This window comes from Rhinatrema bivittatum, chromosome 2, assembly GCF_901001135.1.
Source record: "Rhinatrema bivittatum chromosome 2, aRhiBiv1.1, whole genome shotgun sequence".
In the NCBI taxonomy this organism is placed as follows: domain Eukaryota; kingdom Metazoa; phylum Chordata; class Amphibia; order Gymnophiona; family Rhinatrematidae; genus Rhinatrema; species Rhinatrema bivittatum.
In genome coordinates, this window is record NC_042616.1 from 464,101,693 (window position 1) to 464,122,452 (window position 20,760).

A 20,760-nucleotide genomic window follows, 5' to 3' on the forward strand; every position below is an offset into this window, starting at 1 on the left:
GGAGATCAGGATTCTTTCCGGATTCATGATAAGGCAAGGAGGTTCCATGGAATCTTCTATCTCAAAGGACCACCACTGAGCATCAGCCGGCTGGTTCTTTTCTGCCAGTCGGTACCGGAGTTCAAAATTGAAGCAGTTGAAGAATAAAGACAATTGGGCTTGATGTGGGTTTAACTGCTGGGCCTGCTGGAGATACTGCAAGTTTTTTTGTAATCGGTGAAGATCATAACTGGGTGTCTATCACCCTCCAACAGAAGGTGTCACTCCTTCAGAAATATTTTCACTACTAGGAGCTCTCCGTCCTTAAGGGTATAGCTCCTTTCCATGACAGTGAATTTCTTAGAAAAGAGGAAGCAAGGCACAACACTTCCTTTATCATTGTGCTGAGTGAGGACAGCCCCATCTGCAGTGGCAGAGGCATCTATTTTCATGATAAAGGGTCTAGATGGATCCAGGTGCTGGAGATAGGGATTTCTGAGGAATGCTTGCTTGAGATGATGGAAGGCTTAGATTGCTTCTTTAGACCGTTTGGTATCTGCACCCTTTTTTGAAAGTGCAGTGAGAGAGGCAGCTAATGAGGAATATCCATGCACAAACTGCTGGCAGTAATTAGCGAAGCCAAGAAATCTTTGCAAGGCCAGTTTTGAATGGCCTTCACTTTTCCGAGTATATGCACAGACCACGCTGGGACATAATATAGCCTAGGAATGGCAGCTCCTCCTGCTCAAATGTACACTTTTAGAGTTTGACATATAAATGATTTTCTTGGAACCTTTGTAGTACTTGTTTCACTTGCTGACGATGTTGTGCTACGGAGCTTGAAAAGATAAGGATATCATTCAGATACATCTGTTACATCGGAGGTGGACCCTTGGGCCAAGGTGGGGTTGACGCAACCTGTAGGTAGGGACTTACGGGTCCCCACCATCAGCAGGTGAATTGGGCTAATAGGCAGAGGCCGCTGGAGCTTCACCTATACCAGCTCTTGTTCACCGCGGGTTGAGCCTTTGGGTGCCGAGGCCAGCAGGACCGAGGTGGGCCTCAGGGTTGGTTAGCAAGAGTGGTTGGTTTAGCCCAGAGACAGCAGACAATAGGTGGCGTAGTCCTACTCTGGACTGGGTAAGGTACTGGAACTCGGGCGCCAATGGAACTGAGGTTGGTTGAGGGCCCTCGAGCAAAGGTAGGCCAGAGCCTAATAGGTCCACATCCAGGAAGTAGGCTAGGAGAGGTGTCAATGACAAGCTTGGATCAGGGCCGGCGGCAAAGCAGAGGTCGTGGCAAGCAATGCTGAGATCTGATCACGGAGAAATCAATAGCGAGAGTCAATCAAAGCAATGATCAAGGTCTGGAGATATGCTGTAGCATAGTCAGACGTAGCAAAGGTCTGGGTCTGGAGATAGGTAGTAGTGTAGTCAAGTGTAGCAAAGGTCTGGGTCTGGAGATAGGCAGTAGCATGGTCAGGCGTAGCGGAGGTCTGGGTCTAGAGATAAGCAGAAGCATGGTCAGGCGTAGCGGAGGTCTGGGTCTGGAGATAGGCAGAAGCGTGGTCAGGCAAAGCAAAGTCGATATCCGTGCAGGCAATCCAAAACATAGACAGGACAGGAACGAGAAGGACAGGAACCGGGAACAACGAGGGTCAGGAACAAGCTTAGATATGATTCTCTATCAGCAACGAGTACTCGAGTAGTGAGGAGACCTGTTGCAAAGGAACACTATGGAGCAAGGCCTGAGCTTAAATATACTGAAGAGTTTGATGTCATCATCCGGGGCCGCGGCCAAGTTCCCGCCGCGAGCCCTTCAAATGGATCAGTGAAGCGCGTGTGCCTAGGGAAGGGTGCGGCGCGGGTAGTGGCGTCTCTCCACGGGCCATGCGGAGAGGCCCAACGAGCAATGGCATCTTGAGCTGAGTTGCTGGGAACTGTGGCGGAGCCGGAGGCACCAGGAGTGGCCAGAGGTCGGAGCCTGCGGCCTACCACTGCTAGCGAAGAGGAACCAGAGACTGGAGTCTGTATAGAAAGGTGAAAGGGCCGCGCTGCGGGTCTGCTGCAGACGGCATGCATAACAACATCAAGATATGAGAGTAGAGGAGGTCCCTGAAGATCTCATTAATCATGTTGGAAAACCGCAGAGGTGTTGAAAGGCTAAAAACATGACCAGATATTCATAATGCCCGTCACAGATATTAAATGCCATTTTCCACTCGTCACCTCCTGTATCCGAATGAGGTTGTAGGGGCAATGGATATCTGTTCTTGCAAGTTACAGTGTCAAGATCCCTGTAATCAATACATGGTCTGAGGAAGCCATACTTCTTTCCCCACAAAGAAGAATTCTGCCCCTACCGGGGACAAGGAAGGATGGATGAACCCTTAGTCCAACTTTTTCTTAAAATAAGTCAACATGGCTGCCATTTCAGAAGCAGAAAGGGGCTAGACCCTGCCCTTAGGAGGCATCTTCCCTGGCAGGTCAATTGGGTAGTCGTAGGACCAAAGAGGTGATAGAGTCTCTGCATGCTTTTTCCTGAAGACACTGACAAATGCTGAGTACGGAGAAGGAAGGCCCGTAAGGGTCAAGGTTGTGGTTCGGATAAGTGGTATAGGAGAAGGAACCAGAGTGAAACACTGTTGCTAGCAAGTGGGAACCCCACAAGCAATCTGTTCGGCCTGCCAATCAATAATGGGATTGTGAAGTACCAGCCACGTCAGGCCCAGGATGGGCTGACTGCCTTGGACAACACATAAAAGGAAATATTTTCCTTGTGCAGGAGCCCAGTCTGAAGGGTAAGCGTTATAGTAACTGTAGACAGCCGCCAGGAAGAGGCTCCCCATAGATTGAGAAAATTGGCACTGGTTTATCCAAGTGCCAAGGTTTCATTGATGAAACTGCCCCCCAGCATCGGAGTCCAGAATAGCTCCATATATCTGCTAATCATGGGAGCTAATGTAAACAAGTACGAGTAAATGGGGAGAGGAAGAGGGTTGACCTAGAGTTGCCTCTCCTACCAACCCTAGGTATGGGGCTTTCCCGCCTTCTTGGAGCACCAGTCAACGAAATGCCCTGGAGCAGCACAGTAAAGGCAGAGGTTGAGCTGGCAGCACATCAGCTTCTCCTCCTCGGTGAGATAGGCCTTGCCAAGGTTCATAGGTTTTTCTGAGAGGGAAGCAGGCATGGCATCTGTAGCAGGGATCAAGGGACGCTGAAACTTAGGCACCAGTCGGAAGTGTCATCGGGAGACCTTTCTCTCCTGGGCTCACTCCTGAAGACAGTTGTCAGTGCAATGAGATTCTCTAGGCTTGGCAGCAGATCTCATTCAGCGAACTCGTCTTTAATGCGGTCTACGAGACCCTGCCAGAAGATGGTGGTGAGACAGTCCTTGCCCCAATGAAGCTCAGAGGCCAGGGTCTGAAACTGGATGGTGTAGTCTCCTACTGTATAGTTACTCTGCCTAATACAAAGCAGCTCTGCAGCGTCAGAGGAGAATCCATCAGGCTCATCGAATACTTGTCGAAACTACCTCAGGAAACTGTCCAAATCTCCCACCTGGGGATCATTCCGTTCCCATAATGGTGAAGCCCAGGCTAGGGAAGGGCCCATCAGGAGTGACAGAATAAACATGACTTTGTCTGGTCTGAGGGAAAGCTGGCGGCCTGCAGCTCAAAGTGCATTTTGCACTGGTTGATGAAGCCTCTGCAGGCCTTGGGGTCTCCTTCATACCTAGCTGGTATAGCTAGGTATGAAGGATAGCTGTGGCATGGGTGATAGCTGTGGCATGGGTGATAGCTGTGGCATGGGTTCCAGGAGTTGAGTCTGTGCCACTGGAGAAGATGTGGGTGCATGGACCTGCATGGTCTCCATTCGGGCCGCAAGGCCTTGTAGTATGCCGGTTATCTGATTAAGCTGGTCTTATTGCTGCTGGACCTAGAATGCCAAGCCTAAGATAGCCTGAGCTGGGGACGAGTCCACCAAGCTCATAGACTCAGCAAACTGTCATCAATGTGAGCCCTTGAGCTGTGGCGTTGTTGGCAAACCTAATAGGCCCAATCCAACAGCAGGTGAACTTGCTCTTACTGGGACAGGTACTAGGGCTTCAACTATACCAGTCCCATTCCCAGCAGGTTGAGCTTTTGGTTTCCAGGGGCCAGAAGGGCTTAGGTGAATGTCCTGTAAGAAGCGGACAGAGGAAGTCATGTAACAGGCAGCAGTCAGATCAGGCAACAAGCAAATGGAGTTGAGTTCCAGGCTAGAATCTGGGCAGGCAACAATCCAGAAAAGAAGTCCATATCCAAGGCTGGGATCAGAACCAGGAAATAGTCGTCGGAGGACAGGCAAAACAAGACAGGTCACTGAGGGATCAAGACATGGCAGGACCAGCAGGGCAAAGCAACACAAGGCAAGGCATGGTACGAACAAGATCTGGAAAACCCAAGACAGGGCAAGGATAAGGCAAGACAAGGCACAGAGAGGCATGGAGAGACAGCAACATGCAGTGCAAGTTAGGAGAACCTGTTGCTTAGGTGTCTGCTTGAAGTGTGGCTAGGTCTAAGTACCAAGCCATGTGACGTCCTCAGTGTGCACCAGCAGTGTAGTTTTCCCGCCACCGGGCCTTTAAGACGCACCTCAGTGCAGGCCTAGGGAGACCCGGGGCAGGAACAGCATGGTGATGTCCCAGCCATATCTATGTCTGAGGCAGTCGAGGGTAAGTGCGTCAGTTGCGGGGCCTTCCAACGGCCAGCCAAATGTTACAGACTGGTTGTACAAATGTAGAAGCAAAAAAACAAAAGAAGAATTTGTTACGGCTGTGGCTGCTGTGCAACCGCCTCACCACCAGGGGTCCCTCTAGAGCTGGCTTTCCTGACAGGCCCAGTCCATCTCCTCTGTCCACTCTATCTCTGGGTGTGCCCTTATAACCCTGCCTGACAGTTGCCTCGGTGCTTCGGCATCGAGCTCACCTGGGCTCCCTGCTCTAGCCTGCCTTGCGTGGCCTTCAGGCCTTCTGTCTTGCCTTGCCTTGTGTGGCCTTCGGGCCTTCTGTCTTGCCTTGCCTTGTGTGGCCTTTGGGCCTTCTGTCTTGCCTTGCCTTGCGCGGCCCTCCGGGCCTTCTGTCTTGCCTTGCCTTGTGTGGCCTTTGGGCCGTCTGTCTTGTCTTGCCTTGCCCTTGCGCGGCCTTTGGGCCTTCTGTCTTGCCTTGCCTTGCGCGGCCTTTGGGCCTTCTGTCCTTGCCTTGCCTTGCGCGGCCTTCGGGCCTTCTTGTCTTGCCTTGCCTTGTGTGGCCTTTGGGCTTCTGTCTTGCCTTGCCTTGCGCGGCCTCGGCCTTCTGTCTTGCCTTGCCTTGTGTGGCCTTTGGGCCTTTGGGCCTTCTGTCTTGCCTTGCCTTGCGCGGCCCTTTGGGCCTTTGTCTTGTCTTGCCTTGCCTTGCGCGGCCTCCGGGCCTTCTGTCTTGCCCTTGCCTTGCGCGGGCCTTTGGGCCTTCTGTCTTGCCGTGCCTTGCGCGGGCCTCCGGGCCTTCTGTCTTGCCTTGCCTTGCGCGCCTTCGGGCCTTTCTACCTTGTCTTGTCTAGCCTAGTCCTTGGTGGCCTTCGGGCCTTCGGTCTTGCCTTGCCTTGCCTTGCGCGGCCTTCGGGCCTTTTACCTTTTCTTGTCTTGCCTTGCCCTGCGCGGCCTTCGGGCCTTTCTACCTTGTGCTGTGTATGGTCTTCGGACCCTTCTGCCCTACCCTGCCTTGCTTACTGTGCATGCGGTCCTACGGGCCCTCTGCTCTATTGTCTGTGTGGTGTTGGCCTACGGGCTCTCTGCCCTGCTTACTGTGTGTGGCCTACGGGCCTCTGTGTGTGTGTGGCCTACGGGCCCTACTGACCTGCCTTGCCCCGCTTACCGGTGTGTGGCCACGGGCCTTCTGTGTGTGTGTGCCTACGGGCCTACTTGACCTGCCTTGCCCCTTACGGTGTGTGGCCTACGGGCCTTCTGTGTGTGTGTGTGTGGCCTACGGGCCTTCTGACCTGCCTTGCCCCCGCTTACAAGGTGTGTGGCCTACGGGCCTTCTGTGTGTGTGTGGCCTACGGGCCTTCTGGCCCTGCCTTGCCCCGCTTACGGTGTGTGGCCTACGGGCCTTCTGACCTGCCTTGCTCTGCCGCCTGCCCTGACCCAGCCTAGACCCAGACACTGCTTCTTGCTGTCTGCCCTGACCCAGCCACGGTTTCCAGCCATCCCTGTCTCTCTCCACCTGGAGCCACCCCTTTGGGTGGTGTTCACTACCCCTGAACTCAGCCCAGGCGTAACAGAATTATATTTTTTTTTAGTTAAGACACTTCAGACAGGCATCCTGTCTTCGAGATTTGCCGAATCTGGGTTGCTCGCAAGCATCCAGCATATCCTAATAAGGGAGATCCAGTTCTTGATGTTCACTCCCAGAAGATGTGGTGATCCCCAAGTCTACCTGGCTAGTAACTGTTAATGGGGCCTTGTCCTCATCCAAAAACTTCCCCAAACATCTTTTAAACCCAATAATTCTATTCAACTAACCACATCTATAGCAAACAAATTCCACAGCTTATCCTAAACATCTAAAGAAAAATAACCTTCTTAAATTTATTCTAAAATGGAGTACCAGCTAGTTTTCATGGACTATTCCTTATTTCAGGGGTGGCCAACTCTGGTCCTCAAGAGCCACAAATGGGTCTGGTTTCAGGATATCCACAATTAATATGCCTGAGAGAGATTTGCATGTACTACTCCACTGTGTGCAAATCTATCTTATGCATATTCAGGACTGGAGTTGGTCACTCCTGCCCTACTTCTACTACTATTTGAAAGGGTAAATAAGCATTTCCTATTAACTTGCTCACACCACTTAGGATTTTATAAGCTTCTATCAAATCCCTTCTCAACCATCACTCTTCCAAGCTGTTTTCTATGCCATTCTACTTCTCTTTCCCACCAGAACCTCCACCATTGGAGATTTTTCAAAAATACAAGGAGAGTAGAAGGATTATGCATTTCCCTTACAACATTACAAAATCATAATGTATGAAAAATTGTATGAAAATTCTATGAAAAAAATATGAAAAGATATGAAAAAATATGAGAAAATATATGAAAACATATGAAAAGAGAGCAATACAGCTTATCAGGGAACAGAAATAATTAAATTGAAATTCAGAATATACCTGAAAAATTCTAGGGCAGTGATTCAAGGTGCCGTAGAACTCAAGTATGGCATAGAGATAGACCTAGGGAAAAAGTATAAAAGGATCAAAGACACAGTCAGAACAGACCCAAACTGATCAAAGTCCGGAGATGTAACCATACTTTCAAACAACAATTCAAAAGGGAGTACATGGGGAACCAATCTCAATGCAGATAACTGCTAAATGAAACAGTGTAAATACTTTAGCACGGGAGCAACACCGTGTTAGGAGTTATATCTAAAAAGACATAAGGGGGAAACAGATGTAACGGGACCATACAGAATAGCTGAATATCCTTTTGTATAAGATTACCGGTAGTGCTAACCTCAAAATTGGCTCTGGTAAGCAGAAGATAGGTGCATAAACGTAGCAGACACAAGTAACTGATTGAATCAGGTATAATCTGAATTTCAATTTAATTATTTCTGTTCACTGATAAGCTGTATCGCTCTTTTTTCATATATTTTCTCATATTTTTTTCATCTTTTCATATTTTTTCATATAATTTTCATACAATTTTTCATACATTATTACCTGTGTCTCCATTGGTTCCTTGTCTTAAGATGCATTTACCTGCTTTGTTGTTTTTTTGTCCTTTGTTTCTTTTTGTTTCACTTGTCTTGGTATCATCTCTTTAACATTTTTACACATATTTTACTCATGTGCTCGCCTAACTGTGCAATAATTCAATGATGTGTTTTGTTTATAGATCTTTGGAAGTTATGGCCCCCTGACGCAGCCCTGATGTGAAACATAGCCGTGTCGGGGTCCTTGTTTGTACACCATAATTGAACTGTATATATAAAATGATGCACAAATGATGTGTGCTTGTTTATCAATAAAAAAACTTTTTTTGTTAACAGCTATTGTTCAGTACATTGCTTGCCACACATTGCTTCAAACATAAGGATTCTGTTTGAAGGAAATAAATTCAATATCGGTTGCATCTGATATATATAAAAAGGCAAAAATTGTATTTTACAGTATGTCAACAACTCTTCTATCTATGAATCTGGCTGTGGTAAATCAAAGAATAAACATATTTATGACAAAACATTTACATTCACTTGTTCAACACTTGAAGACTGATTAATCTCACAAAGGTTCTTGTTTATTTATACATCTATATTTATATACAGACATATGTATAGCTCTCTTTTGCTCGCTATATATATATATATATATATATATATATATATATATACACACACACACACACAATCAGGCTGATGCAATACCATGCGTTGGCCACAGTGCACAGCTTAACGCGCAACTGGATGCGCGTTTTGGATGCATGTCCATAACCCCCGATGCAAAACGGGGGTTAGCACGTCCAAAACATGCATCCAATCGCACACGTAGGTACTAGTGCTTATCATATGTAAATGCATATTGATGAGGCTATTATCTATTCCCCCCAATGCAAAAAAAAAAAAAAAGTGCGCCCGACGAGCACATTTTTACTCGCCAAAATTAAAGCCTGCCCCGAGCAGGCATTCATTTTGGAGGAGCCCAAAATGTTTACAGGTGCACAGGTTAGGAAAATGGACACACTAACCAGCTGACAGCCACCTCTCCTGGGCACCTGCTTCCAAGGAGGTGCTAGGGGTGCGCCTCCTTTTTTACTATGACACTCGATTTAAATATTAAATTGGGCGCCCGGGAGAGATGGATCAGCACACATTAAGCGAGCAGGCGCTCAATCATGAGCGCCCGTTTAACGTGCACCAATAATGCATTGGCCTGATTATGAGAGAGCTAGGTGCAAGAGGTATGTTAGTCAGAGATTATTGAGGAAATTGTTCCTTTAGAAACAGGAGAGAAGAAATCTGAAAGTTAACATACTAATCCCAGGGAAGTAGGATCCCCACCTTTGGCAGAAGGTGGGGGACAGGACTTCAAGTTACCTTATGTGATTGTAATTAATTGAAAAATGTAACACTGCAAGTGGCCTTGGCTCCAGGGAGTGTGCCAGAGGACAGGAGCAGTTGGGCTTGAGCCTTCTCTCAGCCAGAAGTAATTTTATTATAATGAAAACCACATACAGTCTACTCTCCTTAGCAGTGTGACCCTGTCACAAAGTTAGGGCTTCTAGACCTATAAAATAGTGTCTGCTTTTAATTCCTCTCACCCTAGGCCTCTTTGTTCCTTCCTGGGCCTACTCTCATTCCTTTGCTTAGGGAAATGCCCTGTGGCCAGGATTCCCTTCTGAGCTGTACCTTTAGGTGACTGAAGCTGTTTTCTAGGGTTCGCTCCTATCTACTCCTTTACAGAAAAGAAGCTTTCTGGGAGTTGTAGTTCTCGGACAAACTTGACCAGAAATCAATTAAGAAGCCTTCGGCTAGAGCTAAAAGGTGGCTGCTCTCCATGAGTCACACCCCAGTGGCTAGCAGAACTATAAGAAGTGGACAGCCACAGTGAAGAGTGAAAAAGCTGGCTGAGTTGCCAGAGGCAAAGGGCAATCTGAATTGGAAATTGGACTGACTTCCTTATAAAGAATTCCCATGTTCAGGAAAGGGTAGACTGCAAACGGGTAGAAGCTGATAATGAAAAGAAAAGGGTGATTACTTTAACCACCACAATATACAGGTCTGCGACTGACAGGTTGTAAACTTCACTTGATTATGTTATTTTGCTTATGTTTTCTGCCTATTCAGAGTGGTGCCAGCAGGAAGCTGGCAACTGTAAAGAGAAAGTGATTTTCCCTGCAGACTGGGTAAGTGTTACATTCAGCAGTCCGCGGGCTACCCCCGCAGAGCACCGCTCTCACTTCTGGGCCTGCTCCAGCCAGATTAACCTTGGAACGCAGAGAGATGCTGCCCTCTAGTGTGGCGAGATGCGCTGGCTTGACCAGCCATGCCTCCCCCCTTGGATGCCATCAGCACATACAACTGGATGCCGCTAGTCTCTGAGCGTATTTTAAAGAAACTGTTGAAATATGATGTACTCTATCTATGAATTTCTAAACAACATCATATGAAGCCAACTAACTTTGCCAGTGCCAAAGTAGTATTGTACATTAATGAGACCTCATATGTGTGGCGGGCTATTCAAACACAAGCCCTGCTGCCACTGTTAGAAATAAATGCGGTGATCGGGATAACTTGTGCACCGTCTTAGTGTTATAATCATTGGTCTCTGAGCGCCACGCCTCTTAATAGTATTTAAAGTGACTGCGGCAGGAAATCCCCCATGCCTATTGATGACATCAGTGCCCAGGCCCTATAAAAAGGCAACACTCCAGACACAACTTGCCTCAGCAACAGGACCACCTACTTCCAGCAGTGTGTGTTGCTTCTCGGCGTTCTGTTTTTGTTCTAGCCTTGTCTTCAGTCCTCGTCCTGGTCTTCGTCCTGCTGTCTTCAGGTTGCCTTCTGTCTTCATTTCAGTCAATCCATGTTGCCCGCTTGTCCTTATCTGCCTGCCCTGTCTATCCGTTCCTCTTCTCTTCCCTCGGATGGATAGCTAGTTTGACCTTGGCCTGAACTTCAGATACGACTGACCACTGCCTGCCTCTGACCAATGCCTGAATCTCAGATATGACTGACTGCTGCCTGCCCTTGATTGTTGACTTGACCTCATATTCACCTGACTGTTGCCATCGGTAGAGATCCCACCTAAGTCCTGCTGGCCCCGGTGCTCAAAGGCTCAACCCGAGGGGAACGAGGGCTGGTATAGGTGAAAGTCCTGTCTGGACTCTGCCTTGTCTGGATCCGCCTGCTGATGGTGGTATCCTGCAGGTAGTATCAATCCTGCCTTGGCTCAAGGGTTCAGAGATACAACAGTGAATCTTTACCCTCACGTGTTGATTGGGGATACCAATGACCCCTTTACAAAATTATATATATATACATATGTGTAAGAGGGCAAAGAGTTTTAGCATTATCAGGTAGTTGGGATGTCAGTCAAATATGAAGTTTCAACAGCTAACTCAGTAGTAATCTTTTACAGCAGTCTGTGATTTCCTGGAAAGAGAATTCTCACGGGAAATCAACCAGGAATACTACAAGGATTTGAGTGTTCCACAAACCATGGCCCTTCAGGCATAGAGGTACATAAATAATAATAACAATGTTAAAATATTAAAACTTCATCTCTTTTCTTTTCTTGGAACCCCTTTCTGCCTCCCTTTTAGAACACAAGAGAGACCTTCTTTCAAGAGAGAAGATACATAAGATTCAAGGACATTATAGGCCAACTCTAGTATTCATGCTGAAATTGGAAAAGTTGAACTTCTAATACAAGGTTACCTTTTTATTATAATAGCAAATAATGTGTTTATGCTCTTAGAATATCTTATAAGAACAGAGGCATACAAAACACAACTGTGAGGCCAAGGGTAAAACTTGCATATTAGAGCTCAGCACAACTTTAAAGCAAAACAGCAGAAACTAAATTTAATGAACTGATTCACAAGAAAATGCATTCTCTTCCAAACAATTTAGTAATCAAAATTGTTTCCCACTGATTCATGTTTCCCACTAAATTATTTCAGGGATCTTCTAGATTAACATTTTTACCTACACCTCTGTAATTTTTCTTTCTCCATTAGAGCTGCTAAAATTATGTACTTACTCGTGGGCGACATACCTTTCAAAAAATCATCTTCAAAGTACTGGAATGACATTCTCTGTGAATGGCTAACTCCTGCTCCCCAAGCAACTAATGGCGTTAGAGTCTCAGACGGATGGCCTGCTCCATGGGACCCTGCAGACATATAATAAAGTAGTAGTGCCAAACATAGGTAAGTTGTTTTAATTAGATTAAAATTTGTAAGGATAATTTCAAATGCCCTAAAGAAATGTTTAAAAAGTGGTGGCAAGATGCCTACCATCAGGTAACGCACGTGCATGCCTTTCCATGGGCTACCTAAATATTGATCCTGAGTTTACTGGCTGAACAGTTTTCATTTTTCCACTCTATGGCTTCCTCTGTAGTTCTGTGGTGGCTCAAGTTGCCTGCAAATGGACAGATCCTAGCTTTTGGAGCCCTAGCATGACAGTAGCTGTTGTAGCTGGCTGGTGGTGGTAGTGCAGCAAAACACACACATCTTCATGTGTGTGTTTTGCTGCACGAAGGTGCAGATGATTGCAGCATGGCCTTGCTGCACAGCAGTAGAATATATTTAAAAGCTTTAACTTCTGCAGCATCCCCAATGCTAGAATTGGATTAGCTGACTGTGCTGGAGGTAGTCTTGTCTAATATGCAGCACCAAGACTGGTCTATGATAGATAAATATTTCAGAAGGCATCAAACTGACAGGGATCTGCCAGAGGAATGTTGGGTGAACTGGCAAGCCCAGTGTTCTAGTGAATTCCACTGGTGGGTGAAAATCACTAGAAGAAAATAACCATCCCAACAGATGAATTCTCCATCACAGTAGAATTTCTCTCCAGTAAGTGCTGAAACTGATGAAAATTCTTATCAGTGCTCTGATCAGACACACAAGACCTCACACTCAGTACAGATACAGTAAAGATATCTGCCCTATATCTGCATTGACTCTGGGCTCTCATTTATCTGAATAGAGTCCTGACAAAAATTTGTAGCAGTTTCAGCATTCGTTGGAGAGAGATTCTACTGTGATGGAGAAATCATTCATTATGGTAATTTTTTCAGATACAGTTTCAACCATTCCATCTTAAAAGTTCAATGTTTTCAGATCAATTCAGGCTCTTATTTATTTATTTATTTATAGTTTTTTATATACCGCCGCTCATCAAAGATATCACGTCGGTGTACAATGAACAGGAACTTACGCCGGAGCGTTATACATTTAACAGGATTAAATAAGCATTATACATTTAACAAAAGTAAGGATATATATATTTGAACATAAAACAAGTAGAATCTTTCTCTTGAACTTAAACTAGAGATCTGACTTAATGAAAGACATCTAAAGCAAACCTCAGTTCAGACTTATTTGCGTAAAGATAATATTAAAACTATTCAGAACATGCTAGTACAAACAGACCATTAATACCAAAAGAGATATTGTAGTCATTTTGATTTAACTAGACAAAATAAGATCATAATGAACAAACAGAGCAAAAAGTTCAGAATTACGGGACTACAAGAAGGATCTGACGATTCTTTTGAAGGAGACCTGGCAGAAAAATAAAAGTCGATACCACTCTAACAAAAATACTTAGGGCCTTATTCATAAATTACTCCCCCCCCCCCTCCCCACCCTTCTGGTCACATGGAATAAAGAGGTCTAGTAGCCATATAGGTCCTGAAAAATAATTAGGTCTTAGAAGACTGTGATACCTTTTTAAAAGACCAGCAAAATGAAACTGCAGGATATGCATGCAAGACCTAACAAGCCTCTTCATCTGAAGAGAACTTGAAAGCTCATATGCCACATCATCTCTTTTTTGCTGTGTCTATAGAAAAACTCTTCATTGACTCAGATTCTTAACAGATGATATAAAATGATCCCTAAAAAAATGTCAGTGTTTCCGTCTCAAATTCATAATTCTGATAAAGAGAACCATTCCTTATTAGTTAATCCAATTCCTAATTCACAATCCAAATTTATGATTACATATTCTTTGGATTCAACTAAGGAGATAATTATTAGTTTGGTTAAAAAGAAAAAGTACTTATGTATGACAATGCTAAAAATCACATATTTCTAGATTTAGCAAGGGCAACACAGAATAAAAAGAACAGCTGGTACTTTAATTGAAGATTTCTGTAATTTAAAAAGGAAACTGCTATTTTGTATCTCCCAAAGTTCCATGTTTCCTAAAGCTCAGCTAGATATAGCTTACAATAATGAGCCTCAGAAGGCTCAAGGTATTGCTCTAACATCCTGAGACTTGCAGCACTCACCCCAAGGCGCCAGCAGCCTCTGGCACGGCATGGACAGCGTCGCCATTGTCTTCAGCGGCAGGAACGCTGCCACGATTCCGCCAACACCGTTGGTCCCTGGGCTCGGAGCGTGTGGCAGGCTGCCCTTTAAAGACTCCACGGTGGGAAGCAGACCTGTGAGCATGCCCCAATGATATCACATGGCTGGGTATAAAGGTCCCAAATGCGCTCCTAAGCAACAGGTCCTCCCTCTTCTCAGCAGTGTGTGTGTGTTCCTTCTCCAGCATTCCTGACCCAGCCTTGTTCTTGATCCAGCCTGTCCTGCCTCATCCAGCCTGCCCTGTCCTTCCAGTCCACCTTGCCTCTTCCTACCTCCAGCCTTGCCTGTCCCGGTGCTTTATTGCCTGCCTGGAATTGACCTCTGACACTCTCTTGCCTGCCACCTGCTACTAACCTCTGCTACGGCCATTAATATGCTTTGCTCACTACCTGCCCTGACCCTTGGCCTGATCTTGATAACTGTCTGATCACTGCCTGCCCTGACTCCAGCCTGGCCCCTCTCTTCCTGAACAACCTGTGGGATTATCGCCTAAGTCCTGCTGGCCCCTGAAACCCAAAGACTCAACCCGCCGGAAACGAGGTTGGTACAGGTGAAGGTCCAGCCTTGTCCTAGCCTAAGGCACATTTTCCAGCTGTCAGTGAGGGCCTAGTGGGTTCACCTACTGGGGTATGTCAACCGTGCCGTAGCACAAGAGTCTACTTTCATTACAAGTTTGCTGAGGCCATGGACCCGGTGGACTCATCCGCACTTTAGGCCATACCAGCATTGGACCAGTGTATCCAGCAGCAACAAGAGGTCTTGAACCAAGTGACTGGTCTGCTTGAAGAACTGGTGGCACGGATGGACGTGATGCAGGCCCAGCTACCAACACCAGCTCTGGCACCAGTTCCAATGGCTCTGCCTCCACCCAAGCCTGCTAGACTCCCAGGACCCCTGACGCACCATTCGTCACCCCCCAAGTATCTTGGAGACCTCAAGGAATGCAGAGGTTTTATAAATCAATATAAAATGTATTTCAAGTTCCAGGAGGATCTTTCCCCCTCAGACCAGAGGAAGGTGACATACATGGATGGCTTGATGGGTGGCTCTGCCCTCGCTTTGGCCTCTCTTTTGTGGAAACAAGATGACCCGCGTCTCCAGAATTTGGATCACTTCCTTCAGCAGTTTTGTCTGGTGTTTGACAAGTCAGATCATACCTCATCGGCAGCTATAGAATTGCTGAGAATCTGCCAAGGAACTAGCACAATGGGCGAGTATTCCGTGTAATTCCAAACCCTGGCTTCGGAACTACGCTGGGCAGAGAATAGTCAATGGACATATTTTGGCAAAGATTATCTGGATGTATTAAAGACAAGCTAGCAGGCCGTGATGTCCTAACCAGATTGGGAGGCCTGATTGCCCTAGCCATCAGGGTGGATCTCAGATTCCAGAAACGCGCACAAAAAAGTAGAGTCTCCAGTTGTCCCATTCGCCAAGTTCCTCGGTTTCAGCATCACCTGACATCCTCGTCCAGACAAGTGCAGGCAATCTCCTCAGATGAACCCATGCAGGTGGGTTGCTCTAAGCTTACTGAGGAATAGAAATGCAGACGAAGACAATTGAACCTATACCTCTATTCTGCCAGCACAGGGCACTTTGCCAACACCTATCCCGAGAAGTTGGGAAACTAGAACACACATTGGGTTCATCAGAGAAGCAACTCTAGGTTGACCCCTCCACTTTCCACAACTAGTGGTGCTTGTCTGCCTCACCATTGGGGAAACCACGCTCCATACAGAGGCCTTCCTGGACTCCGGGGCAGGAGGTAATTTTATTGAGGAGTCAATGCTCCAGCAATACAACCTGCCCACCACCACTTTGGCTAACATCATCACCATTTCCTCTATCTACAGCGAGCCTTTGTCTGGTCACCTGTCATTATCACTACCCCCTCAGCATGCAGACAGGTCTCCTCCACAGTGAAGGCATTGACTTCTATGTGTTACTCAAGGAAGTCAACCATGTAGTTTTTCAACTCTCCTGGCTTTGACTTCACCAAGAAACCATGGACTTGGACATACTATAAATTGTGTTTTGGGGGGCCTTTCTGTATGGAGAACTGCCTCACTCAGATCCTGCCTCCAGTCACCATGGCTCAGGCTATCACCCCCAATCTACCAAGCTTGCTGCCCCAGTATGTCACTTTCTTGGACGTCTTACTGATTTTATGATTGCCCAACAGATCTCCTACTCGAGACAACATCCTCCAGAGGTCAGACTTATCCATTATCGGCACCAGAGATGAAGACTATGTCAAAATATATCCAAGAGAATTTGGAGAGAGGATTCATCCAGCCCTCATCCTCACCTGAAGGAGCAGGAATTTCCTTTGAAGTAAAAAAGGACAAGTCACTTAGACCCTGCATAGACTACCAAAGTCTCAATACAATCATTCTGAAAAATAGTTATCCTCTGTCTCTCACTGCTGAACTGTTCAATCGCCTTCAAGGAGCACACATCTTCATGAAACATGGGCCTATAATCTGATATGGCTATGAGAGAGTGATGAATGCAAGACAGCCTTTAACACCGAGGACAGCCATTATAAATTCTTGGTTATGCACTTCAGCCTATGTAATGTCCTTGTCTTCCTATATATGGTCAATGAGGTCTTCCATGACCTTCTGTATTTGCATGTGGTAGTATTTTTTAGATGATATTCTCATCTTCTCACGATCTCTCACACAACACCGTGAACATGTAAAGCAGGTCCTGCAGAGACTTTAGGAGCACCACTTGTATGTCAAACTTGAAAAGTGAACATCTGAACAGGATAAATTGCCCTTCCTGGGTTATATCATCTTCCAGCACAGGTTCTGCAAAGATCCAGAAAAACAGAAGGCCATTTTGAATTGTCCCAAGCTGGTTGGTCTCAAGGCCTTACAATGCTTCCTGGGCTTTGCAAATTACTATAGACAATTCATACCTGGGTATTCCTTACATGCGGCTTTCCCTTACCACCCTCACAAGGAAGGGCATGACACCAGATATTGACCGGAAGAGGCCATCCAGGCTTTCAACAGCCTTAAACAAACGTTCTTCCAGAAACCCAGTCTTCACCACCCAGACTCATCAAAACCCTTTGTCTGAGGTAGATGCCTCTGCCATTAGGGTAAGGGCTGTCCTTGCTCAACATAATGACTAAGGAATTCTCTTGCCATATTCTTATGTCTCCAAAAAAATGTAACTCCTGTTCAGAAAAACTATACGATCAGGAATCATAAATTGGCAATTAAGTTGGCACTGGAAGAGTGCCGTCACCTGTTGGAGGGGGCTAGGCACCTGATTACCATTTATACAGACCACAGACCCAGCAGTCACAGACCCAATGGCTACACCCTCAACAGGACTCGATAGTCAATGTTCTTCTACCATTTTGACTTCGAGCTAAACTATCATCCCGTGGTGAAGACTGAAGCTTTTTCACGGTCTTTTGAGACTAAGGATGCTCTGGAACCCTGACACATAACAGACCCTGCAAGAATTGTGGCTGAGGCTGCAATTCCAGTACCACGCAGGAAAACCGTGGGTATATAACTACCACATGGAAGGACATCTCGGTGTCACCAGAACTATGGAATTAATCCCCCGCCACTATTGGTGGCCTCAGGTGATCAGGACATGAATTCTGTCCCACTTGTGCAAGGCATAAGACCTCTCATGCTCACCCTTGTGGGCTTTTACAGCCATTGCCAGCCTCCAAGGAACCCTGGACCCACCTGGCAACTAACTTTAACACTGACTTTCCCCTTTCTAATGGCCATATCACTATATGGGTAGTGATAGATTGCTTTTCTAAGCGTCTCACTTCACACCACTTCCTGGTCTCCTATCCGCACCTGAGATGGCCTGTATGTTTGTACAACATGTCTTCCATCTATTCTATACGGATTCCCTTCCAATATCTTCTCAGACTGAGGAGTTCAGGTCACAGCCTGATTTAGGAAATTTGGTATTACTCTGGACTTCACATCTGCATATCATCTGCAAAGCAATAGGTAGACAGAAAGGATCACTAAATATTTAAAAACTTCCTAAGAGCATATGTTAATGAGTGCCATGAAGAAAAGGTCTCCCCTCCTTATGTGGGCAGAGTTCTGCCACAACAACTATATGGGGAGTTCTTCCAGATCTTCACCCTTCCATATAGTCTTTGGCTGACACCCTAGGGTACTACTCCCACTTCCACTCTCTGTCACCTATCTGGATATATGAAAAGATATATGGAAGAGAACACATCAGCTTCTAACGTCCGCTGCCCAGTGATTAAAAATGAAGCAGACAAGCAGCATCGACTGGCACCACAATTCAAACCTGGGAAACTGGTGTGGCTAAACACCTGAAAGCTGCATCTCAAGATGCCCTCAACCAAGTTTGCACCAAGATTCATTGGGCTATTCCCCATCCTTCAGCTGATAGGGGCAGTTGCATACCAGCTAAAACCCCCGTCTACGTTGAAGATCCACAAAGCATTTCATATCTCATTCTTGAAACCGCTGCTTCTGTCTTGGCCTTCACATAGTCTCCCCAGTCCAAAAGAAGCAATATCTGAAACAGATACTAAATTTGAGGTTCAGGAAATCCTAGACTCCAGGAGGATGCTGAAATTGACTTGAATACTTTATCGCTTAGAAAGGCTTCAGCCCCAAGCAGAACTCTGGGGACCCTAGATCCAATCTCCAAATACCCCAGATAGCAAAGGATTTCCATTGACGCTTTCCCCAGATGTCTAACTCAAGGAGTCTGGGGAGGTGTTACAGTTTTGGCTGCAGTGCAACCGCCTCACCACCAGGGGTCCCTCTAGTGCTGGCTTTCCGGACAGGCCCAGTCCATCTTATCTGTCCACTCTGTGCTCTGGGTGTGTCCTTATAACCCTGCCTGCCAGTTGCCTCGGGGCTTCAGCATCGAGCTCACCTGGGCTCCCTGCTCTAGCCTTGCGCGGCCTTCGGGCCTTTCCTTGCCTTGCCCTGCGCGGCCTTCGGGCCTTTCCTTGCCTTGCCTTGCGCGGCCTTCGGGCCTCCTTCCTCGCTGTTCTCACCTGGCCTACGGGCCTTCTGACCTGCCTGCTCTGCTTACGGTGTGTGGCCTTCGGGCCTTCTGTGTATGTTATTTATTTATTTATTTTTATTTATTTGTATTTTTCTATACCGGCATTCACGGAGTTCGTATCATGTCGGTTTACATAAAACAAGGGGTGAGAAATACATTATAACGTAAATAACTAATAACATAAGAGTATACATTAAAAGGTAAGACAAGTGCATGGAAGAAAAAAAGTTACAATAAAACGGGGTCATTCTAACTGGGATTAGAGTTAGAGGAAAGATAAACAGTTTCACGAGAAGTAAAACATTGTAATGATTGGTAGATAGAGACTGTTTCAGTTTAATAGGAAATGATCAGTAATGCTGCATTTGATGGTAGAGAATCTTTAAGGGTCCGGAAATGCTTTCAAGAACAGCCATGTTTTCAGTCTTTTCCTGAAGGTTTGAAGACATGGTTCCTGTCTTAGTTCTAGGGGGATGGAGTTCCACAGTGGGGGACCTGCTGTGGAGAAGGCCCGATCTCTCAATGTTATATGTTGGGTGGTATTGTTGTGTGGTACCTGTAGATATTCTCTATATGCTTCCCTGATGGGTCTGTTGGAGGAGTGTTTTTTAAGAGCTATTTGTAAATGGAGTGGAGCCAGTCCATGAATATTCTTGTAGATTGTGGTGAGGGATTTATGAATTATTCCGTAGTGGATTGGTAACCAGTGTAGGTCTTTAAGGACTGGTGTAATGTGATCTCTTCTTCTTTTGTTTTTTAGAATTCTTGCTGCGGTGTTCTGTATCATTTGGAGCGGTTTAGTATGAGATGATGGGATGCCTAGTAGGATGGAGTTGCAGTAATCAATTTTCGCAAATATTATTGCTTGGAGCACTGTTCTATAATCATGGAAGTGAAATAGGGGTTTTATTCTTTTTAATACGTGCAGTTTGTGGAAGCAGTCTTTGGTTGTTTGGTTGATAAACGATTTCAAATTTAGTCTGTTGTCTATGGAGACTCCTAAATCTCTTACTTTTGAGGTTTGCAAGTTGGGTGGCGGATTTGTAGTGATTTTGCAGTTATCTGGAGAGATTAGAATGAATTCACTTTTTGATTGGTTTAGGATTAGATTTAAGCTGGATAAGAGCTCGTTAATTTCTTGAAAGCAATTTTCCCAAAGTTCTAGCGCTTTAGTGATGGATTCTTTGATAGGGATCACAACCTGGACGTCGTCGGCAAATATGAAGTGTTTTAGGTTCAATTTGTTTAGCAGTTGGCAAAGCGGGAGAAGGTATAAGTTGAAAAGTGTTGGTGAGAGAGAGGAACCCTGAGGAACTCCTTGTGATGATGGGTATCTGGGGGATTCTTTGTTGTGAATTTTAACTTTGAAACCTCTGTTTTCTAGGAGGTGTGTGGCCTACGGGCCTTCTGTATGTGTGTGGCCTACGGGCCTTCTGACCTGCCTGCTCTACTTATGGTGTGTGGCCTACGGGCCTTCTGTGTGTGTGTGGCCTACGGGCCTTCTGACCTGCCCTGCTCTGCTTATGGTGTGTGGCCTACGGGCCTTCCGTCTGTGTGTGTGTGGCCTACGGGCCTTCTGACCTGCCTTGCCCCGCTTATGGTGTGTGGCCTA

At 46.1% G+C, this 20,760-nt stretch overlaps 1 protein-coding gene across 1 annotated transcript in view; it reads right to left on the reverse strand.

Moving 5' to 3' along the window:
* PIGN (phosphatidylinositol glycan anchor biosynthesis class N) overlaps nt 1-20,760 on the reverse strand; it is a 535,187-nt gene that overhangs the window by 330,761 nt on the left and 183,666 nt on the right. Inside the window, 1 exon segment of the mRNA XM_029590493.1 lies at nt 11,774-11,890. Coding sequence (XP_029446353.1) covers nt 11,774-11,890 — 117 coding nt within the window.